The sequence below is a fragment of the Homalodisca vitripennis genome, chromosome 2 (assembly GCF_021130785.1).
Source record: "Homalodisca vitripennis isolate AUS2020 chromosome 2, UT_GWSS_2.1, whole genome shotgun sequence".
NCBI classification, from domain to species: Eukaryota; Metazoa; Arthropoda; class Insecta; order Hemiptera; family Cicadellidae; genus Homalodisca; species Homalodisca vitripennis.
This window is the reverse complement of record NC_060208.1, coordinates 81,787,026-81,804,472: the sequence shown is the minus strand read 5'-3', so window position 1 is coordinate 81,804,472 and position 17,447 is coordinate 81,787,026. Positions and strand designations below refer to the sequence as shown.

Sequence of the window (17,447 nt, the reverse complement as noted above, 5' to 3'; positions counted from 1 at the left end):
TTTGAGGACCTGTTAACTATTTTAACCATTTCCACAATTTTATTCCTTAAAGGCTAGTTTAACACTCTTCTAGGCCGACTAATGTATGTAGTAAAAGTGTTAACAGTTTTGTTGCAGGAGTCAAATTTGGAGTTTTAAAATCGAGAGTATTTTAGAATTCTAAAGAGAAGAACCTTTATTTTGGGACCTTACTCGACTATATCAGTTAAGTGTTTAAGACTTTCCCGCGTTCTATATGTGTTTTCTCAACATCCATCACAATTAAGTATTACGAATACTATGGCAACGCATATTTACACGCTTAGTAAATATAACTTGAATAGTTTAGAAGTTTCGAGAATACCGCATTTCCGGTCCAGTTATATTACAATAAGAAGCACATAGAAACGATTTGGCTCAAACAGCGCATTCAAAATTAAAGAACGATTATTTGGAGACCTATTAGCAGAAATGACATCTACAAGTGGGCAAGCATTAGCTACTTATAAGTTTCAGATGAAGCTAGTAATTTATCGTATATTTTGGGTATTTAATTTGCCTTTAAAGTTTGTTTATGTATTGGAGTATAAGTACTACAAATCCTTTGAATATATTAATTACATATAAACTGATTGGATGTTTAGTTTAGAATAATACGTTTATTTGAATTTTGATATTCTTCCTTTTTTCTTTACCAAGGTTAAAATAGAGGCCATGGTATTATTGACTTTGTCCGTGACTACTTCTCAGAACAGTAAACTGTACCCAAACAAACATCTGTTGACCGTTAGGTAGTTTACACGTAATGACTTCAACACAATTTATGCCTGGAGCTAATAGACACGCCAACAGCTATCATGTTCTCATAGGATAGAACAGTTTTACAAACCGCTATTTTTGCTAGAGCAAATAATAGGCTGCATTTTTATGGAGTAATTTACATACTTTTCACGCGCAAACATAAATAACAATCTATTACTTGATATTAAACCACGTTAACACATACATGTTGATGTCGATTTGTCATGTGCATGTTGCATGGGTAGTTAAAGCCCATCACACTCATTGAAGCCTAGATGTGCACAGTGTTTTTAAAATGCAGCCATTGTATAAAAATTTCCTTCTTAAGTTTTTGATCTGTTTGTAACTGTTTTGAATTATTCTCTTACCCCTATAGCTCCCTTCTACTCTCCATAGAGAATCGGCGCTTTAGAATATTGTAGGTAGTGTTTTTACTACAGCAACCAACACGAAAATAATCCGATGGTGGTTGGCGAGTTTTAACTCCCCCTCCTCCCCCCACTACTACACACAGTGCCCAACACTGTTGCGAGTTTTAGTCTATAGCAAATTACTGATTTGTCTCAAAAGATCAGTTTAAAACAGATTAAATTTAAAAAATAAACTTTAGCAACAACGAATATTTGCCAAACAGTAAATTTTACTGAACCCGAAGAAAGAATTAAATTAGGATTCTTTATCTGAAAATAAGTTAAACTAGATTTGTTTATAAAAAAGTTAAATTTTCAGTTCCTTATTTTTAAACTTAGTTCATGTTAAGAAGAGCCGGTATCCCCAGTATATAAACTTGTAAGAGGTTGTTGTAACGTTGCTAATAATATTACCCATTTATTGAGTTCAACTGGTTGCTAGATAAACTGCTTATTGATTTATAATTATATAACACAAAACAGTATGAAATTAATTTTAGATTTCAAGGACCTTTTGACTATTATTATTAGAAGTACCTGGAACAGTATTAGGAATTTATTTTATAACAATTAAAAGCATAAATACATCCTTAAATAGTTCAGACTGTATATTATTTAGTAGTACTTATTTATAAAATTACATTCAACAATTAATTCTTGTTATGTCTAATGGTACAATTGTAAGCAGTGCAACTCGAAACCAAAACAGAGATATAATGTAACATTATCAACCGCAAAATTAATCAGTGAAACAATAGCGAGTGCTTGAATAGATTAGTGAACAGCAAGAACAGTGATAGTCGTCCAGTCAATGACGGTAAAAAAGTGTAAACTGAATATTTATTACATACAGCACAGATTTTCATGACAGTTGGGGTTTAGGTTCTACTTGTGCTCTATTTCAAAGTCTACTCTGCGCCGGGGTTTGCTTTTTCCCTTCCCTGGAGGTGGACGCCACCCTTTCTATTTCGAAATTTTTATTGAAAATAAGCGCTAAAATAGATAAATTAACTTATTATAAACAACTTTTTTCTATGAAGTTTCTTCTGAACGTCATTAATTTCCGACTTATTCGCGAGTGAAATTCTCAGTTTTCAGGAAAAAACCACGTTTCCAGACGACTTTAACTGAAAGATATGCATTTTATCGATAAACCTGTGAAGAGCAAAATTATAGCTTATTAAAATATAAAAAAAATTGTGTTAATGATATGTATTTAATGTTTTTGCGCCGTTTCTGCGCCTACAGCCAGCGATCTAGTTCTGTTTTACATCGATGGTCTCAACATCTGTTGCAATAATTAATTAAACACCACTGGTTTTTTGCCGAGAATACATGCACGTACACATTTGATATCATTCATATGTTTTGCACACAACGTGTAAATCAAGCAAACATTTTTTAACCACAGCTACGTCATAGCGGGATGATCAGAAATGATATACTAATACAGTTTCAAATCATCAGACTCTTTTTGTATGGATTGCATTAGCAACAAATAATTCCACATATAACTATATGAATTATTTGTATCTCGGTTTGATGTGTTAGAGTACGCTGTGGACTTCTAATGTCACGAAAATAGAAGCTTACATACTTACATTAGTAAATTTTAAATTAGCTGCAACATTAGTGTTTTTTAAATACTTTCATAACAATTATCTTAAATATCATAAGAATAATGATGAAATTATTTTATGTACATTTTAACTAGACCTTTGATGTTGAGTATAAATAATCAAATAATAATTGTGTAACGTGTGATAATAAAAATTCCTTACAGAAAGAATGTTCCGTATTGGAATTGATAGAAATCAAAAACATTAGTAGCCTTAAAAACATTAGTAAACAACTAAAGCAAAACAGTATCTTCATTAAGGAATTGATTTAATATGTTGACAATTCTACGACAGCCCAGCTTTTTATTTCATCCAGACAGGCGTTACTGATAATAATACACATTTACTGTAAAATATAACTGATTTGTTAATGGTGAGCAACCTGATGTTTTCACGATAGAGAATATATTGTACTACCCCACTTCCCGTCAGTCAATCACATAACTCTTAGAGCAGTGTGCAGTAGCAAAGTCCTCCTAGCCCAATCTAAGCAAGATCACGTTATCTCGATTGCGGTGTTCTCCCATATGAGAAGAGTCTTTCTTCCAGTTTAATTTTCATAAATTTTTCAGTAAATATACCTTTTTTCTCTCTAATGATTACTTTAAAAAACAAAAAATTTATACTAAATTCTACATATTGATGCAATTCAGTTAACTTACTCGGTCTACTCTCAGCGTGCGATGCAAGGCTACGTCCTGCCCAAAATACAACACTAACTGTCACTAACGTTATGGAGGTGGCCAACCAAACTTCATTCATGAAGATTCCGATGAGGCTCTGCCATCGCCTCCCCAGTTGGTAGGGCCGTCTAACGATGAAAGTTACGAAAATCTGCAATCACCAGTATTTTTTTTAGTGCAACGGAGAAAGTGTTGGTCTAACACTTCTACGTTTGTAATTTAGTCCGCATTTCAGTTTCGAAATGATTAAGATATTTTTGTTATTTAAGTTAAACAACTGAATGTTTGTGGAGTTGGTATACCTGCTCTAGAGGAGGACCAAAGTCCATGTCCTGGAAAGCGAGGTCACGCTGCCAGATGTTGCAGAATGCTACGTCAGCAGCACCTTCTCGCAGAACTTGGGAGATGCCTCCTACAATAGTCCCGTTACTCAACTTCGTGCCATAACCTCCTGGCCTGGGCAAGTGTACCAAACTCCATGTAAAGTTTAGGTACCTTGAAATTTCTTGGAACAGATTCATTTCCAACCCGTCGTATTCAACTGAAAATACCAACTTCATATTGAGGTTATATTTATATCCCTCTGCATGTCCATGAAATATCATAGACTATGGATGGCTATTTGCCATCTTTATTTTGCCCAAAAACAAAAACACTATATTTAGACAATTGGTAACTGTCATATTTTATTTAGGTGTAAAACCCTAAACTATAAGGTTATGCTTGCAGTTATTTACGCAAATAGTACAAATATGATGAACAAAGTGTGATTTTGACGCAGCTTTGGTATCGCGATTTTTCGGCCATTCGCCTTCGTCCAGTGTTAAAACATAATCAGTAAAACTACGTTTAGAGATCTATAATCTTATTTATTCCTCAGTTGGATAGCTAACGTAATACTTAATTACAGCTTATTTTGAAATTTAAAAGATCACATCGCTTTATTATGATAAGATGAGAATCAACACAAAGGTTATTTGAAGCGTAAGGATCGAGTACTTTAAACTGGCAAAGCGTTTTTTTGAATTCTATGTGTGAAGAACTTTCTAAAATGTATGTTATTTGAAATACACTTCATAGTAAAGATACAAATATTTCCTACTTCAATTGTATCTGAAATATGTACTTAAGACTGCATAAAAAGTAAAACTAGCTATGTAAGTTGAAGAACAGCAATTAAAGAAGCTAGATTACCTGAAGTTTTTGTTTTCCGAACGATTGAAAACGGAGGACAATGGAATGTAGCAACATTGATCAGTTTATTTCCAAAATTGTGACTTAAAAATTCATTATTTGTTTGCTCCAAATTTCCATATTGTGAAGTAGTAGTTAAATGCGGTGATTCGATTACCTGAACCACATTTTTACTTTTTAAAGAAATATACACCACGTTTACACGGTACATATGAGAGGCACAATTTTTCACTGTAACCAAGTTTATTTTTAACTCTAAATTCACTAAAAAGACAGTTAAAGGTTGTTTTGGAAAATTCGTATCATATCCGGCAAACACTTCACAAACACCAGTTTCATTCATATCTAAAACTATATAACCAGTAAAGTCGTTTGGAAACGATTTTGAACTCACGTGGATGGATGTTGTCTTATTTAAATCTCTGCACTTATTTAAAATCAAGTCTAACAATTCATAAGGTTCCGTGGAAGTACATATAAAAATAGAACATGCAGGTTCCAGCATTGGGAAAAAGCGTTCCTTCTAGAAATATTTCATCTATTTTATTCTTACTGGACGCATTTAATTTTAACAGATAAAATTCTTTCGGAAATATAATTGCGAAAAATATATACTTGGTAGAAAAAGTCATAATTAATCTAAAATAAAACTATTTGTATGTCTTGAAGCAAAATGAGAGGAAGATTTAGAGTTGACCACTGAACCTTTTACAACTGACACAGCAGCAGCTACAGGTGGTGAAAAGTGCACAGAAATCAATATCAACCGAAATATGAATTTTTTATCAACTCATACAGATAACAATCAGTTAACATGAAACGTGATGTGGGTTGTCACGCACTCGTACATTGCTTTCACTTTACTTCTTATTAGGGGGTGTATTCATTACTGACCACGCCATTTATCAATCTTTCACTGAGCCAAATGTATAAACTAACATTACGTGCAACTGGGCCACAAAGTTACACAGACATACGATTAAATGTATTGGTTTATATAATATCGAGTTTACCGAGTTTTACAAGCCATTGTCATTTACAGTAATTATTTGTTTTGCGATGTCAACACCATTATCCCCCCTTTTTATTGAACAATATTTTGTTTATCTAAACCGTAATTTAATTATAATGCATTATCTGAAAATAAATTAGTTTGTTTCATGAAATATTAATTGATACACAAAACACAAACTTTGACGTGTATTTTATGTCTGTGGTTTTGTACAGGAGCAATTGAAGGACAAAAATACGAGCGTAGATGATTCAGTAATTTTTATTTACATGAGTCTTAAAAAAGTAACTGGAAATTTTAGGTTTCGTGGATTTGGAGTGTCGGATAGTCAAAATTTATTTTTTATTATGTTGGTACTCGCGCTCCTGAATACAATTCCCAGTCGTATCCATTGCCACTTTTTCAGTGGCAAGTTTAGACGTGTTTTATGAACTCAGCGATGTTCGCTTAAAAATTGATAAAAGAATTTGTATCAAAGTTTTTGTTAAAAACGAAATAAAGTATAACAAAGTGAAATGTAAAAACAAGGCTTATTTTGAGTCTGCTATGAGTAAAATGAGTAGTAGAAACATTTAAAGAATGGCCGTGAAGACATTAAAGATGACGCCGTAACATATCAACAACTGATGAAAACGTGGAAGAAATGGTTATGAACGATCGCTGTATTGAAGTAAGAGAAATCCCTGATGATCTTAGCATGTTAAGTGGCTCATGCCATGAAATTGTGACGTATGTTTTAGTATGATACGTGTGGCAGCAAAATTCGATCTAAAATTGATGAATTGTGACCAAAAAGAGCAGCGGATGGAAGTTGCTCAAGAGCCACTAAATGAAGTCAACGACGATGCAGAATTACTAAAACATGTTACAACAGGTGACGAAACATAGGTTTATGGATGTGACGTCGAAACTAAGGCTCAATTATCCAAGTGGAGGCATTCAGAATCGCCAAGACGCGCGTGAAGCAATCCGAAAAATATTCCCGGGTTTGTGGCAAAATAATTCATGGCTTTTTTGAACCATGAAAATGCACCTGCTCACACTTCATTGCGGTTCGTGGTTTTTTGGTCAAAAAAGTACTGTAAGATTGGACTACCCTCAATATTCTCCAGACATGGCTCCGTGTGACTTTTTTATTTCCAAAATTAAAGAAAACCTTAAAACACCGTCGTTATTCAAGCATATATGATATTATTAAAAGTACATCGCTAGAAGAGCTAAAGGCTATCCCAAAAATCAAGTTTGAGAAGTGTTTGAACCACAATAAACGTTTGAACCTGTTATGTAAACGTAAAGAAACTACAAGGAAACAATATAGTAGAAATTCTAAATTAAAGCCATGGATTGCCGATGAAACATGTAAACTAATTAAAAATCGAAACCTATTGTTAAAAGTAATTTTAAAATATCCAGAAAACACGGATTTGGTTCCTTATTTTAAATTATTTAGAAACAAGTTGAAGACAGACATTGAAAATATTAAAAATAGTTATTATACTAATTTGTTTAAAGAAAGAAAAAGGTAATTCTAAAGAAACTTATAAAGTTTTAAAAGAGATAAGGGGTTAACAAACGAAACCGAATTGTTCTATTTCTTTGAAAGAAGATGATAGGATTATCAATGAACCCCTTGAAGTTGCTGAAGAGTTTAATAAGTATTTTCTAATTATTTCTGAAAATTTAATATGTAAGACATAACACAGTAAATCTTGATTTGCTGGAATATAAGGATTGTTTTACCAACAAATCACTATCAAACTCAATGTTTTTAGTTCCTGTACTAGAGAATGATTTAGAAAAGTCAATAAATTTATAAAAAAAATGGAACATGCCCGGGTCTGGATGGAATAAACTCAATGATAATAAAAAGACATTATAAGAAAATTAGGACAGTACTTTTGTATATATTGTATATATTTGTATACATATATAGCATATATTTAATCTGAGTTTTCAGATAGGTGTTTTTCCTGAAAGGCTTAAAATGCCTTTATATATAAATATATGTCTACTTTGAAAACAATACTCACAGCTCAAAAACATTTTATGATAATAATAATTGAAAGCCCTCGTTTTGACCATTCGTTTCCAATTTTTTGCCCATTAAAAGAACTTCCATTGAGATATATTTAAAAGGTGCTCAAGATCTTTTATTTGAGAAGTAGGAATTGTAGAGAAAATAGTGTTTATATTAACAAGTTACGTAGTAGTACGAATGTCTTTGTACCGAAGCAAACCAATACTTATTTTGCAAAGACTTTTAATATTCTAGCGCCTTATCGGTATAACAAAACTCAAACTTTTGGATTTACATAATATATAAACATCTTTCTAAAAAATTGGCAGTGGGTTTTTAATGTTCAGAATATTGAGGATCTTTTGTTTTATATTAGTGTTTAATATATACTTACAATTATATATCTTTTTTAAATTTGTTCCACATCTGTTTAAAATATAATTTATTTTGTTTTATAAGTGCTATTGAAATGTTCTTAGTATGAATTGTTTTCTATTGTTTATTATCTTTTGTTTGTATTGTAAAAGGTTCTGGAGATGAGTAAATGTTATGATTAGCGATCTACTATGTACAAAATATATTTATTCATATTATTTGTCAACTATAGCTGCAATTTGAAAAAAAAAACACAATTGTCAAATATTAGCAAAGCCTCCAAACAGGCTGTGCCTTGGAGGAATCAAATGGTTTCTCAACTGCATATTGTTCACGGGTATTGCATATTGTTCATAAGTTGTGTAAAAGTATCTATGTGTTTATTTTCATTAATAACTATAGTAGTTGTACTATATGTACTTTGAGAAATAAATTTCTTTCTTTCTTCTTTCGAGGACTGGAAGAAGCGCTGGTACAAGCCACAAATAGATAATATGTAATGGGGACAATTTTGAAGGTGATAACATTAATGTAGAAATAATTAAATACTTTTTTCAAAAAATGAAATTTATCTTGAATTTTTAAACACAGCAAAATCCAAAAACAACAAAATATTGAAATGAAACAGATAGATGCACAACATCTAGGTTTTGAGGTACGCGATGAAAAGTACACCACAATTCAAATCTTGATTTTGCTTTGATTTGATGTAGAGAGCCATCAACAACCAACATGATAAACCAAAATTGGGATGACCGGTCATGCACTTGAGTGAATGCAACTAGTCATGCGATTTTTAATTTAACTTTTAACTTAAGATGGTCATCTATAACGAGACCCAAATATTTCAATATATTCCATCTATTTTAGTTTGATAATTTATAAATTCTCGCATTTATAAAGTCAATATTTTGGACCAAATACTGTAATTTTTCGTCAGTGTTCTCTGAATGGCCACTTGTAATTTGTTCAGTGAGCAAGATAATCTCCTCGGACTTCCTTGTTCGAATCCTCGTTCATGTATTAACACATGAATTTATTATTATTATGCCCACTTACAAATACGAGTCTGTAAAAATACAAATTAATGTGATGAAATAGAGGAAATAGCGGCGATTAAAAAAAGACTCAGAAATGATGCCTCGTTGATAAAATATCGTTGATAGTCATACAAATTCGCTGGAAAGAGCGTTGGAAGGAGGAAAAGGTATTCTGTTAAGGCTACTGGAATATTATTGATAAATGCATACAATGGAAGACGTACAAGGACACACAGTACATGACGCTTATGATTTTGGAGCGGATAGACGCACAATCACACATAACGTAGCTATAGTAGGAAGGGTTGATTAAATTGAATTTTGAGTTTAGCTCCAGTTCACCTATCTTTTATTGCAGCGTCTGGTATCTGGCGCTGGTATCAATTTTGTACCTGATGAGACAATGAGACTATCACTTCATTTATAGGTGTCTCAAATGTCGAAACGATTTAGATTTTCGTTTTGAGCTTCTTTGGCCTCGATTTTCTTTGGATCTCTTTAGAAGAACATGACTCAAGATTTCAGGAGTCAAGTCTGAGACAGCGTTAGATACCAGACGCTGCAATAAAAGGAAGGTGAACTGAAGTTACATTGTTCATAACCTTTAAGAGGAGAGGAATGATCAAGGTAAATGTTTTCTACCAGAAAGCTTGGATACAGTAATTATTGTGACATGAAGTGCAATTGTTGTATTTACCTTCAGAATATATTATACTTAAATAATAATTAATAACTTACAACTTTGGGTTTATTCAAGATAAAACATCACATTATGTAATACAATCACAACAAAAGAAACAAAAAAGGCCAAATAATCAATCCTTTTGTAATACCGTGCTGTATTGTTTGCATCAGTGGAAAAAATTCCATCAATAAAAACATACTTACTTGAGAAATCACAGATGGTATAATCAGCGTATTTTGTCTCTTTCAAAAGACTAAAAATATATGAGTATAGAAGGTTCCAGTTCCCCAAATAATGGCAATGTCAATGTTTATAAACTTGTTATGCTATCATTAGATAGCATATATTATAGGCAATGATCGCTCAGTCATTAATTGAGTTAAATCTATATTTATTTCAAAGACTCTAGATAAACTTTCTTAAATAATTTGTTCGATGGTATTGTAAAATGATATCAAAAATTCTTTTCTGTAACTATCTTGCTAACAAATTAAAAACTTTTCATTGCAATTTAAATACAAGTAAAACATATATCTATAACGCCAATAGTTAACTCAATTTAGTTTTTGGAGTATAATGTAATGGGTGGTTAGAAATGAAAGTTTAAACTTTTTAGTAAAGAGGCGATTGGAACTAGCCAACTCAATTCAATTCAATTCTTTATTCACACATATGATTTGTACAATTTTACAAAAAATATATACAAATATTGTAATTTGTCAATTAAAATAATTTAGTAAAGTATAAACAATGCAAGGAAAAGCAAGAACGAGATGTCTTAACTTTCTAAGTAAACATTGAAGGGAATTTTACAATTCAAAAATTAAACTCGAGGAACTCCTTGAGGGAATAGAACTCTGAACTCTTTAGGAGGTTCCTCAGCAACCTCTTAAACCCAGAAAAGGAAGTCGCTTTAAAACCCAGAAAACACTCAACAAAAAAGTGAGTGTTGTGAACAATTTGATCTAAAATGACACTCTAGTTCTCCATTACTATGTCGGATGTTTACAGTGTGTCAATTTCGAATAATTAGTCCGATTATTCTGCTAAATAAAACTGTAAGGAAATTGAATTACTCATATACCTGAAATTTGCCGTAATTTTGATCCAGCTAAACAATTTGCAATATAGAATTTTTCGAATGAACACCAAGTGATAAGCAAATGATCATAATGAAATGTAATATTAAATCATAAAACCCGCCAGGAGTAATAAATGTTAACATTTCATGAAAGTTAATAGGTATCGATACTTTCCATATGGCTAAATAAAACTTGCATAGCCTGGCTGTAAATTTGGAAACCGTGCTGCCGACTCACGAGTCAATATTTCAAAGCCTCAGCGCTATTCTCGGTCTAGTATTTACCAATCAAACAATCAACTTGCGAAGTGGTGGGTTGTGCAGTTTAGTGCCGTGACGAGCAAGATCTGTCGAGAGTTCTCTAAATTGGGTTTGTTACGTAGCAGAGTGTTACACACCATTGTGAAATATCTGATAACATCTTGTCAAGCAACGTAGATGCAGTCTTAAGGTGATGAAAATAGTTGAATTTGGAAAAAATACAACGATGTACATAGTTAATTTTAAGAGCTTTCAACTAAACTATAACTTTAATAGAATAGTTAGTCATCGCAATTCCAACATTCGTCCGCCGCAGTAGTCTAGCTAGACCTATCGATCTACCCTTGCACCCCTATGCTGCTACTGTCATCCATGTAAGGTTGCCCAGATTTAAGTAACACATCGGTTTTTGCTGTACCCAGGGCAGGTTAAACTGGAATGTATAGACCAACCAGGGGTAAATCCTCATAGGCACGGTGTTACAGTTTGTACTAGAGATGTTATTGTTAATACAGGCGCGCCGAGGATTTCGTCCGGGATGTGCTTACTTGATGAGTCTGGAAGATCATATATCAAGGGCCACTACAGAAAATGTTTAAGAAACGTAAATTTAACACAATACTAACATTTATAAATTGTTTCCAGGTTCGAAATTAAGGGTAGATTAAGACTTGGTTTAAAGTTGACTGGCGGTGGATGGTTTGGAAGATTAGCAGGGCTTCGAGCTTTTGTCATAGTTACGAACACACACCAATCGATGGCAAAGATCAATAACTTTGCCATCCTCTGAAACTAAGTTGTCATATTGGTCACAAACTAAGTTATCATGACCAAATTCGTCGAGGTTATTCAATAACAACTTGCAACGAGTATGCACATTATGTCTATTGCACATATTAAATAATAATTACTGGAATAATAATTAAAAGGATAATATTGTTTAATGTATCTTAGTCTTCTAGTCGGGGGGAGGGAGGATGCTTAGCAACCAAAGTACCCCTCGAGGCACGCCTAACTGTAAATGATATTGCATTGTAATAAAGGTATATTGGAGAAGCTTTAATAACGTATGTAATTTAGTATTAGACTAAATACTAATTTAGTCTTCGGACGCAATTTTTAAAATCGAAGTAATCTGATATTAATGAGAGCACATATTATGTAATACGACAAAGACCTATGGTACTCTCCAACGAAAGTATGCATTTATCACACACATATTATTACAGTATTCAAGATTAAAAATGATCGGATGTTAAATTTAATATAATTGAAACTGACTATTATATTAAATTTTGTGCACGAACATTTCTGGTACGAATAAATTATATTTCCAACACCGCAATTGAGTTTAATTGCACTATGTAACTCTATAGATAGGATGCAAGAGTTTTTCAAGTATATAAAAACGTATTTAAAAACAACGTTTGTATGTTTCGCTGTAGAATTTATTGGAAGGCCAATAGGTGTAATCTTTTAACAAACTTAGACTCTTTTAATGAAAGCTATCAGTAATTTTAGGTCATAAAAGTTGAGTTAATCTAACCAGCTATCTGTACGTCTCAGGGTCGTTCGCGGGCTGGTAGCGGTTATTTTGATAGATTGAGGCATGGTTCGAGATGCAATGGTTGGAAGCTTGAATATCACTGTCTCCAGTGTTGTAGCTAGAGAGTTATTGTAAATAGTTTAAATAATTGCCACTTTACTTATTAAAAATATTGAAACAATGAATCTCAAAAGATAAATCACCGTTATAGTTGGATTATAATGCTGAAGAATTCCACACATATTCTGTCGTGTGCTCTAAATTAGTTTGTGTTTAATGCCATCGATACAGTGGGATGAATAACTGTCAGGTATACATTCCCCGAAAGAAAAAAAAGAATAAATACAAATATATGTACTACCTAAAACAACACTACACTTCTACACCACTGCATTTCTAAATTTTACTTTTTAAACTCTTTTTAGTTTTCTTGAAAGCAAGCTATTGTTAGTGATAAAAGGGGTTTGTTATTACTTAATTAGAAAAGAATTGTCTTTGTATTGTCTAACTTTTGTTTTTCAATAATAAGTATAATGAGGCATAATGAGCATAATGAGTACAAGTAGCCAATAGCCAATAGGACTAATCTAATTCCATTATAGGCTACTCTTCATCCAATTTTCATGATTCCAAACGATATAAAATAATTAAGTGGTATTAATAGACGGATGGTTGGGGAATCTTACGTATACTTAAGTCTCTTACGTAATCTTAAGTATACTGTATATGAAGGTGGGTTTAATTGCAATTAAAAAATAGCACAATATCACAATGAATTGTTTCTAAAATCACATATGCCTTATAATAAAAATACATATTATTTTTATAAATCTACGATCATTAAATTATGCTTTGTTTCAGGGTTTCACATCGTCTTGGGATACTTCGAATCCGGACTTTTCCTTGTGTTTCGAGAAGACTGTGCTGGTGTGGACGCCTTGCCTGGTGTTATGGCTGATATCTCCTCTAGAGTTATGGCTCATATACACCAGCAAATGTCGAGATATACCATGGGGACTGACAAACATAGCCAAGTTGGTAAGTAGTGATGTTGTGTCTGCTGTCTCCTCTAGAGTTAAGGCTCATGTACACCAGCAAATGTCGAGATATACCATGGGGACTGACAAACATAGTCAAACTGGTAAGTACTGATGTTGTGGCTGCTCTATCTTCTCTAGAGTTATAGCTCGTATCCATCAGCAAGTGTCGAAATATACCATGGGGGCTGACAAACATAGTCAAACTGGTAAGTCCTGATGTTGTGGCTGCTCTATCTTCTCTAGAGTTATAGCTCGTATCCACCAGCAAGTGTCGAAATATACCATGGGGACTGACAAACATAGTCAAACTGGTAAGTCCTGATGTTGTGGCTGCTCTCTCTTCTCTAGAGTTATAGCTCGTATCCACCAGCAAGTGTCGAGATATACCATGGGGACTGACAAACATAGTCAAACTGGTAAGTACTGATGTTGTGGCTGCTCTATCTTCTCTAGAGTTATAGCTCGTATCCACCAGCAAATGTCGAGATATACCGTGGGGACTGACAAACATAGTCAAACTAGTAAGTACTGATGTTGTGGCTGCTCTATCTTCTCTAGAGTTATAGCTCGTATCCACCAGCAAATGTCGAGATATACCATGGGGACTGACAAATATAATCAAATTGGTAAGTACTTATGTTGTGGCTGCTCTATCTTCTCTAGAGTTATAGCTCGTATCCATCAGCAAGTGTCGAGATATACCATGGGGACTGACAAATATAATCAAACTGGTAAGTACTGATATTGTGGCTGCTCTCTCTTCTCTAGAGTTATAGCTCGTATCCACCAGCAAGTGTCGAGATATACCCTGGGGACTGACAAACATATTCAAACTGGTAAGTACTGATGTTGTGGCTGCTCTCTCTTCTCTAGAGTTATAGCTCGTATCCACCAGCAAGTGTCGAGATATACCCTGGGGACTGACAAACATATTCAAACTGGTAAGTACTGATGTTGTGGCTGTTTTCTCTCCTTTTGAGTTATAGCTCGTATCCACCAGCAAGTGTATACCATGATGGTGAGATATACCATGGGGACTTACTAATATCAAATACATCCAAACTGGTAAATACTGACGTTTTTAGTTGTTTAATGTTTTTGTACTTTTTAAATATAAAAAAAGGGAAGGAAATTCACTAACATGTTGCCTTGTAAAGCAAAGTATAATCAGACATTCTTGCCAGAACCTATTATAGCAGTAGTATGTAATTTTTTAACCACTCGGTTATAACGTTTACGATGTATTTGTAAGTTGTCAAAAGAAAAATACAGAGTTAAGGCAAATTTAAAAAGTGTATTAGAAAAATATGAGACATACACTAATTGTACAAATATGAACAGTTTTTTATACACATGTGCACAATATAAGTTAAGCCTAACAAAACTTTTAAAGTATGAAACATAATGTAAATGTACGGTTAAAAAATGAATATAATATAACAAAAAGTACAAAAAATAAATCTGATGGAAACTGTTATTACCAAACAACGCTGGGTACAACATTATTGGAACAAAGTTTTTAATTTAAAAATAATAGAATATACAAGAATATACAATAATAATATGTTATTACCATATGTGTTTTCATTTTAAACGTGAATATAATGTTTATAACTCAATTAATAACATGACAATTGATTCGACAAATTGAATTGAAAATTGATGGGATGGTACGTTTTCATGCTTACAGTAGAATCGGTGACTAATTCCCAAATTCGAAGAATACCTACTAAACTGTTTTTATTTTTATTAATACAACAGTTATGGAACTACAAGAGATGTGTGATGCTGTACATGAAGTAGTAGATTAAGTTATGTGCAGTCCTACTGATTCATTTATATTTGTATTTGTACCAGTATGTTGATTTGTTCAAAAGGCTTGGGCAAGGGAGGATCGGAATATTTTTAATTCTTTATTGGATCCGAGATTACTCATCTTGACGGATACCCTGATCGGGTCAATAACATGTCCACCCGGAACACTAAGCATAGGTCTACTGCAAACAAACAGATCAAGGCTAACAAAGTCTCTAATTTGGATTCAAAATATATAAATATTAACTATAGAAGATTATTAATTTAAAAATATAAAATTTGGAAAATTTACTCAATAAAGAGATTTGCCGGTAGTTTAATGTATTTTTAAGACAGCCATTTGAAAATTTGCGTTTAATATTCTCAGTTCCAGACTAGAACATGTGACCTTGGAAATGATCTACCTTAGAATACAATAAGGCCGACAAGATTAAGCATCAATAATGAATTTAATATAGGAGAATTTATACTTAAGTGTAACCTTATAATTAAATTTATTTTTTAAGACTTCTGTACCATAACAATTTCTATTTCGTTAAAATTACTGTTAATAATTAATGAAGTGTTTAACATGTGAAATATCCCGTTTATAACCTGTTGTTTGTTATAGTATGGTTTTTTCAGAGATCAACATAACACAAAACTTCAGAACATTCGTGATCACTTTACCTGACCTAACACTGCAGCTTGCTATTCAAATATTTATTGCGTGTCTAGACTATGTAACAAATAATTTAATTGTTGTAAATACCTCTCCAATTTTGTAGCCTGTTACCAAGTTTTACTGATTTTGAAAAATTGTAGAGAGTAAAGATTCTATGAAATTGTTTTTGTAAAAGAGAGGATAAGGTTAAACAAATAAAACACATTAATAATACAGGCTTTGCCGGGGTTGTACTTAAAGTTTCAAATCTATAGTTCATTACATTCTCGGGATGTCCTGCGGAGAAATATGCAAACGGACATACAGAAAAGAAAGTTCTACATCCAATGACAGACAAAAGAGATATTATGTCTGCTTACTGAGTAATAGGATTCAATAACGCTCAGCCTATTGAAAGTGATGGACATGTACCACCACAGAACTCATTCTTTTACATCCATAATTTTAAGTCTACAGATAAAATACTTCTCGAGATACTTTGCCACATGATACATTTACATTTTTATTAAATAAGCTGAGTTTCATAGCAGTGTTTAAATTAAAATTGCACACACCACGTCACGAAATGATGATTAAGTGAGGAATGAGTGAGGACCCTCTGTGTAGACTCATAACTAAATAATCTGAGATCTTCATTAGCAGCTAAGCGATAAGGTAAGAAAGGAAACTATGGTTTAATTTGCGAGCCAAACCTCTAAGTTATTGACTGACATATAGTATGACGAAACCAATAGTCACGTTGGCAGACATCAGATTAATGTCACGTTGTCCACCTGGAGATTCTGTCCTCTTCCATAAACTAGTAGATAATATCTCTCTGTAACTAAGAGAGCATAGGTTCAAATTCCGTGGAAGTCAACAACAAAATTTTACCAGGACAGCCGCTCACTTACTAACTTATTATCAAATTTGGCTCATATATGCCTCATAATTTAAATAGTAAAAGTAAAGCATAGGTTGTACCGACTGATGATAACACATGGGGGTGGTGACTTCTGAGGTCGTAGTAATAAATACTCAAATTGCAAAGTTTGCTTATAAGTTAATTTTTAATTAATGATACTTACAAGCACCACTTTTAGTTGGTAAATTAAGTGTATGCCTTGCCACGTTGCTGCCAATTAGAGTACAAGAACTAAAAATGTATATCCGATAGGTGGGCCTAAAATATCCAATGTTCTATGGAATTATGCCTACGATATTTTACCTTATAAAACTTTAAGAT

General features: G+C 32.9%; 1 protein-coding gene across 3 annotated transcripts in view; it reads left to right on the top strand.

Moving 5' to 3' along the window:
- LOC124354263 (ATP-binding cassette sub-family C member 3-like) overlaps positions 1-17,447 on the top strand; it is an 81,174-nt gene that overhangs the window by 14,411 nt on the left and 49,316 nt on the right. The window contains exon 2 of one of the 3 annotated variants that reach the window (XM_046804591.1): positions 13,565-13,741. In XM_046804591.1, coding sequence (XP_046660547.1) covers positions 13,565-13,741 — 177 coding nt within the window. Of the gene's footprint in view, positions 1-13,564; positions 13,742-13,770; positions 13,845-14,103; positions 14,160-17,447 lie in introns of those variants that run through there. The other 2 variants (XM_046804592.1, XM_046804594.1) reach the window with 2 other exon arrangements.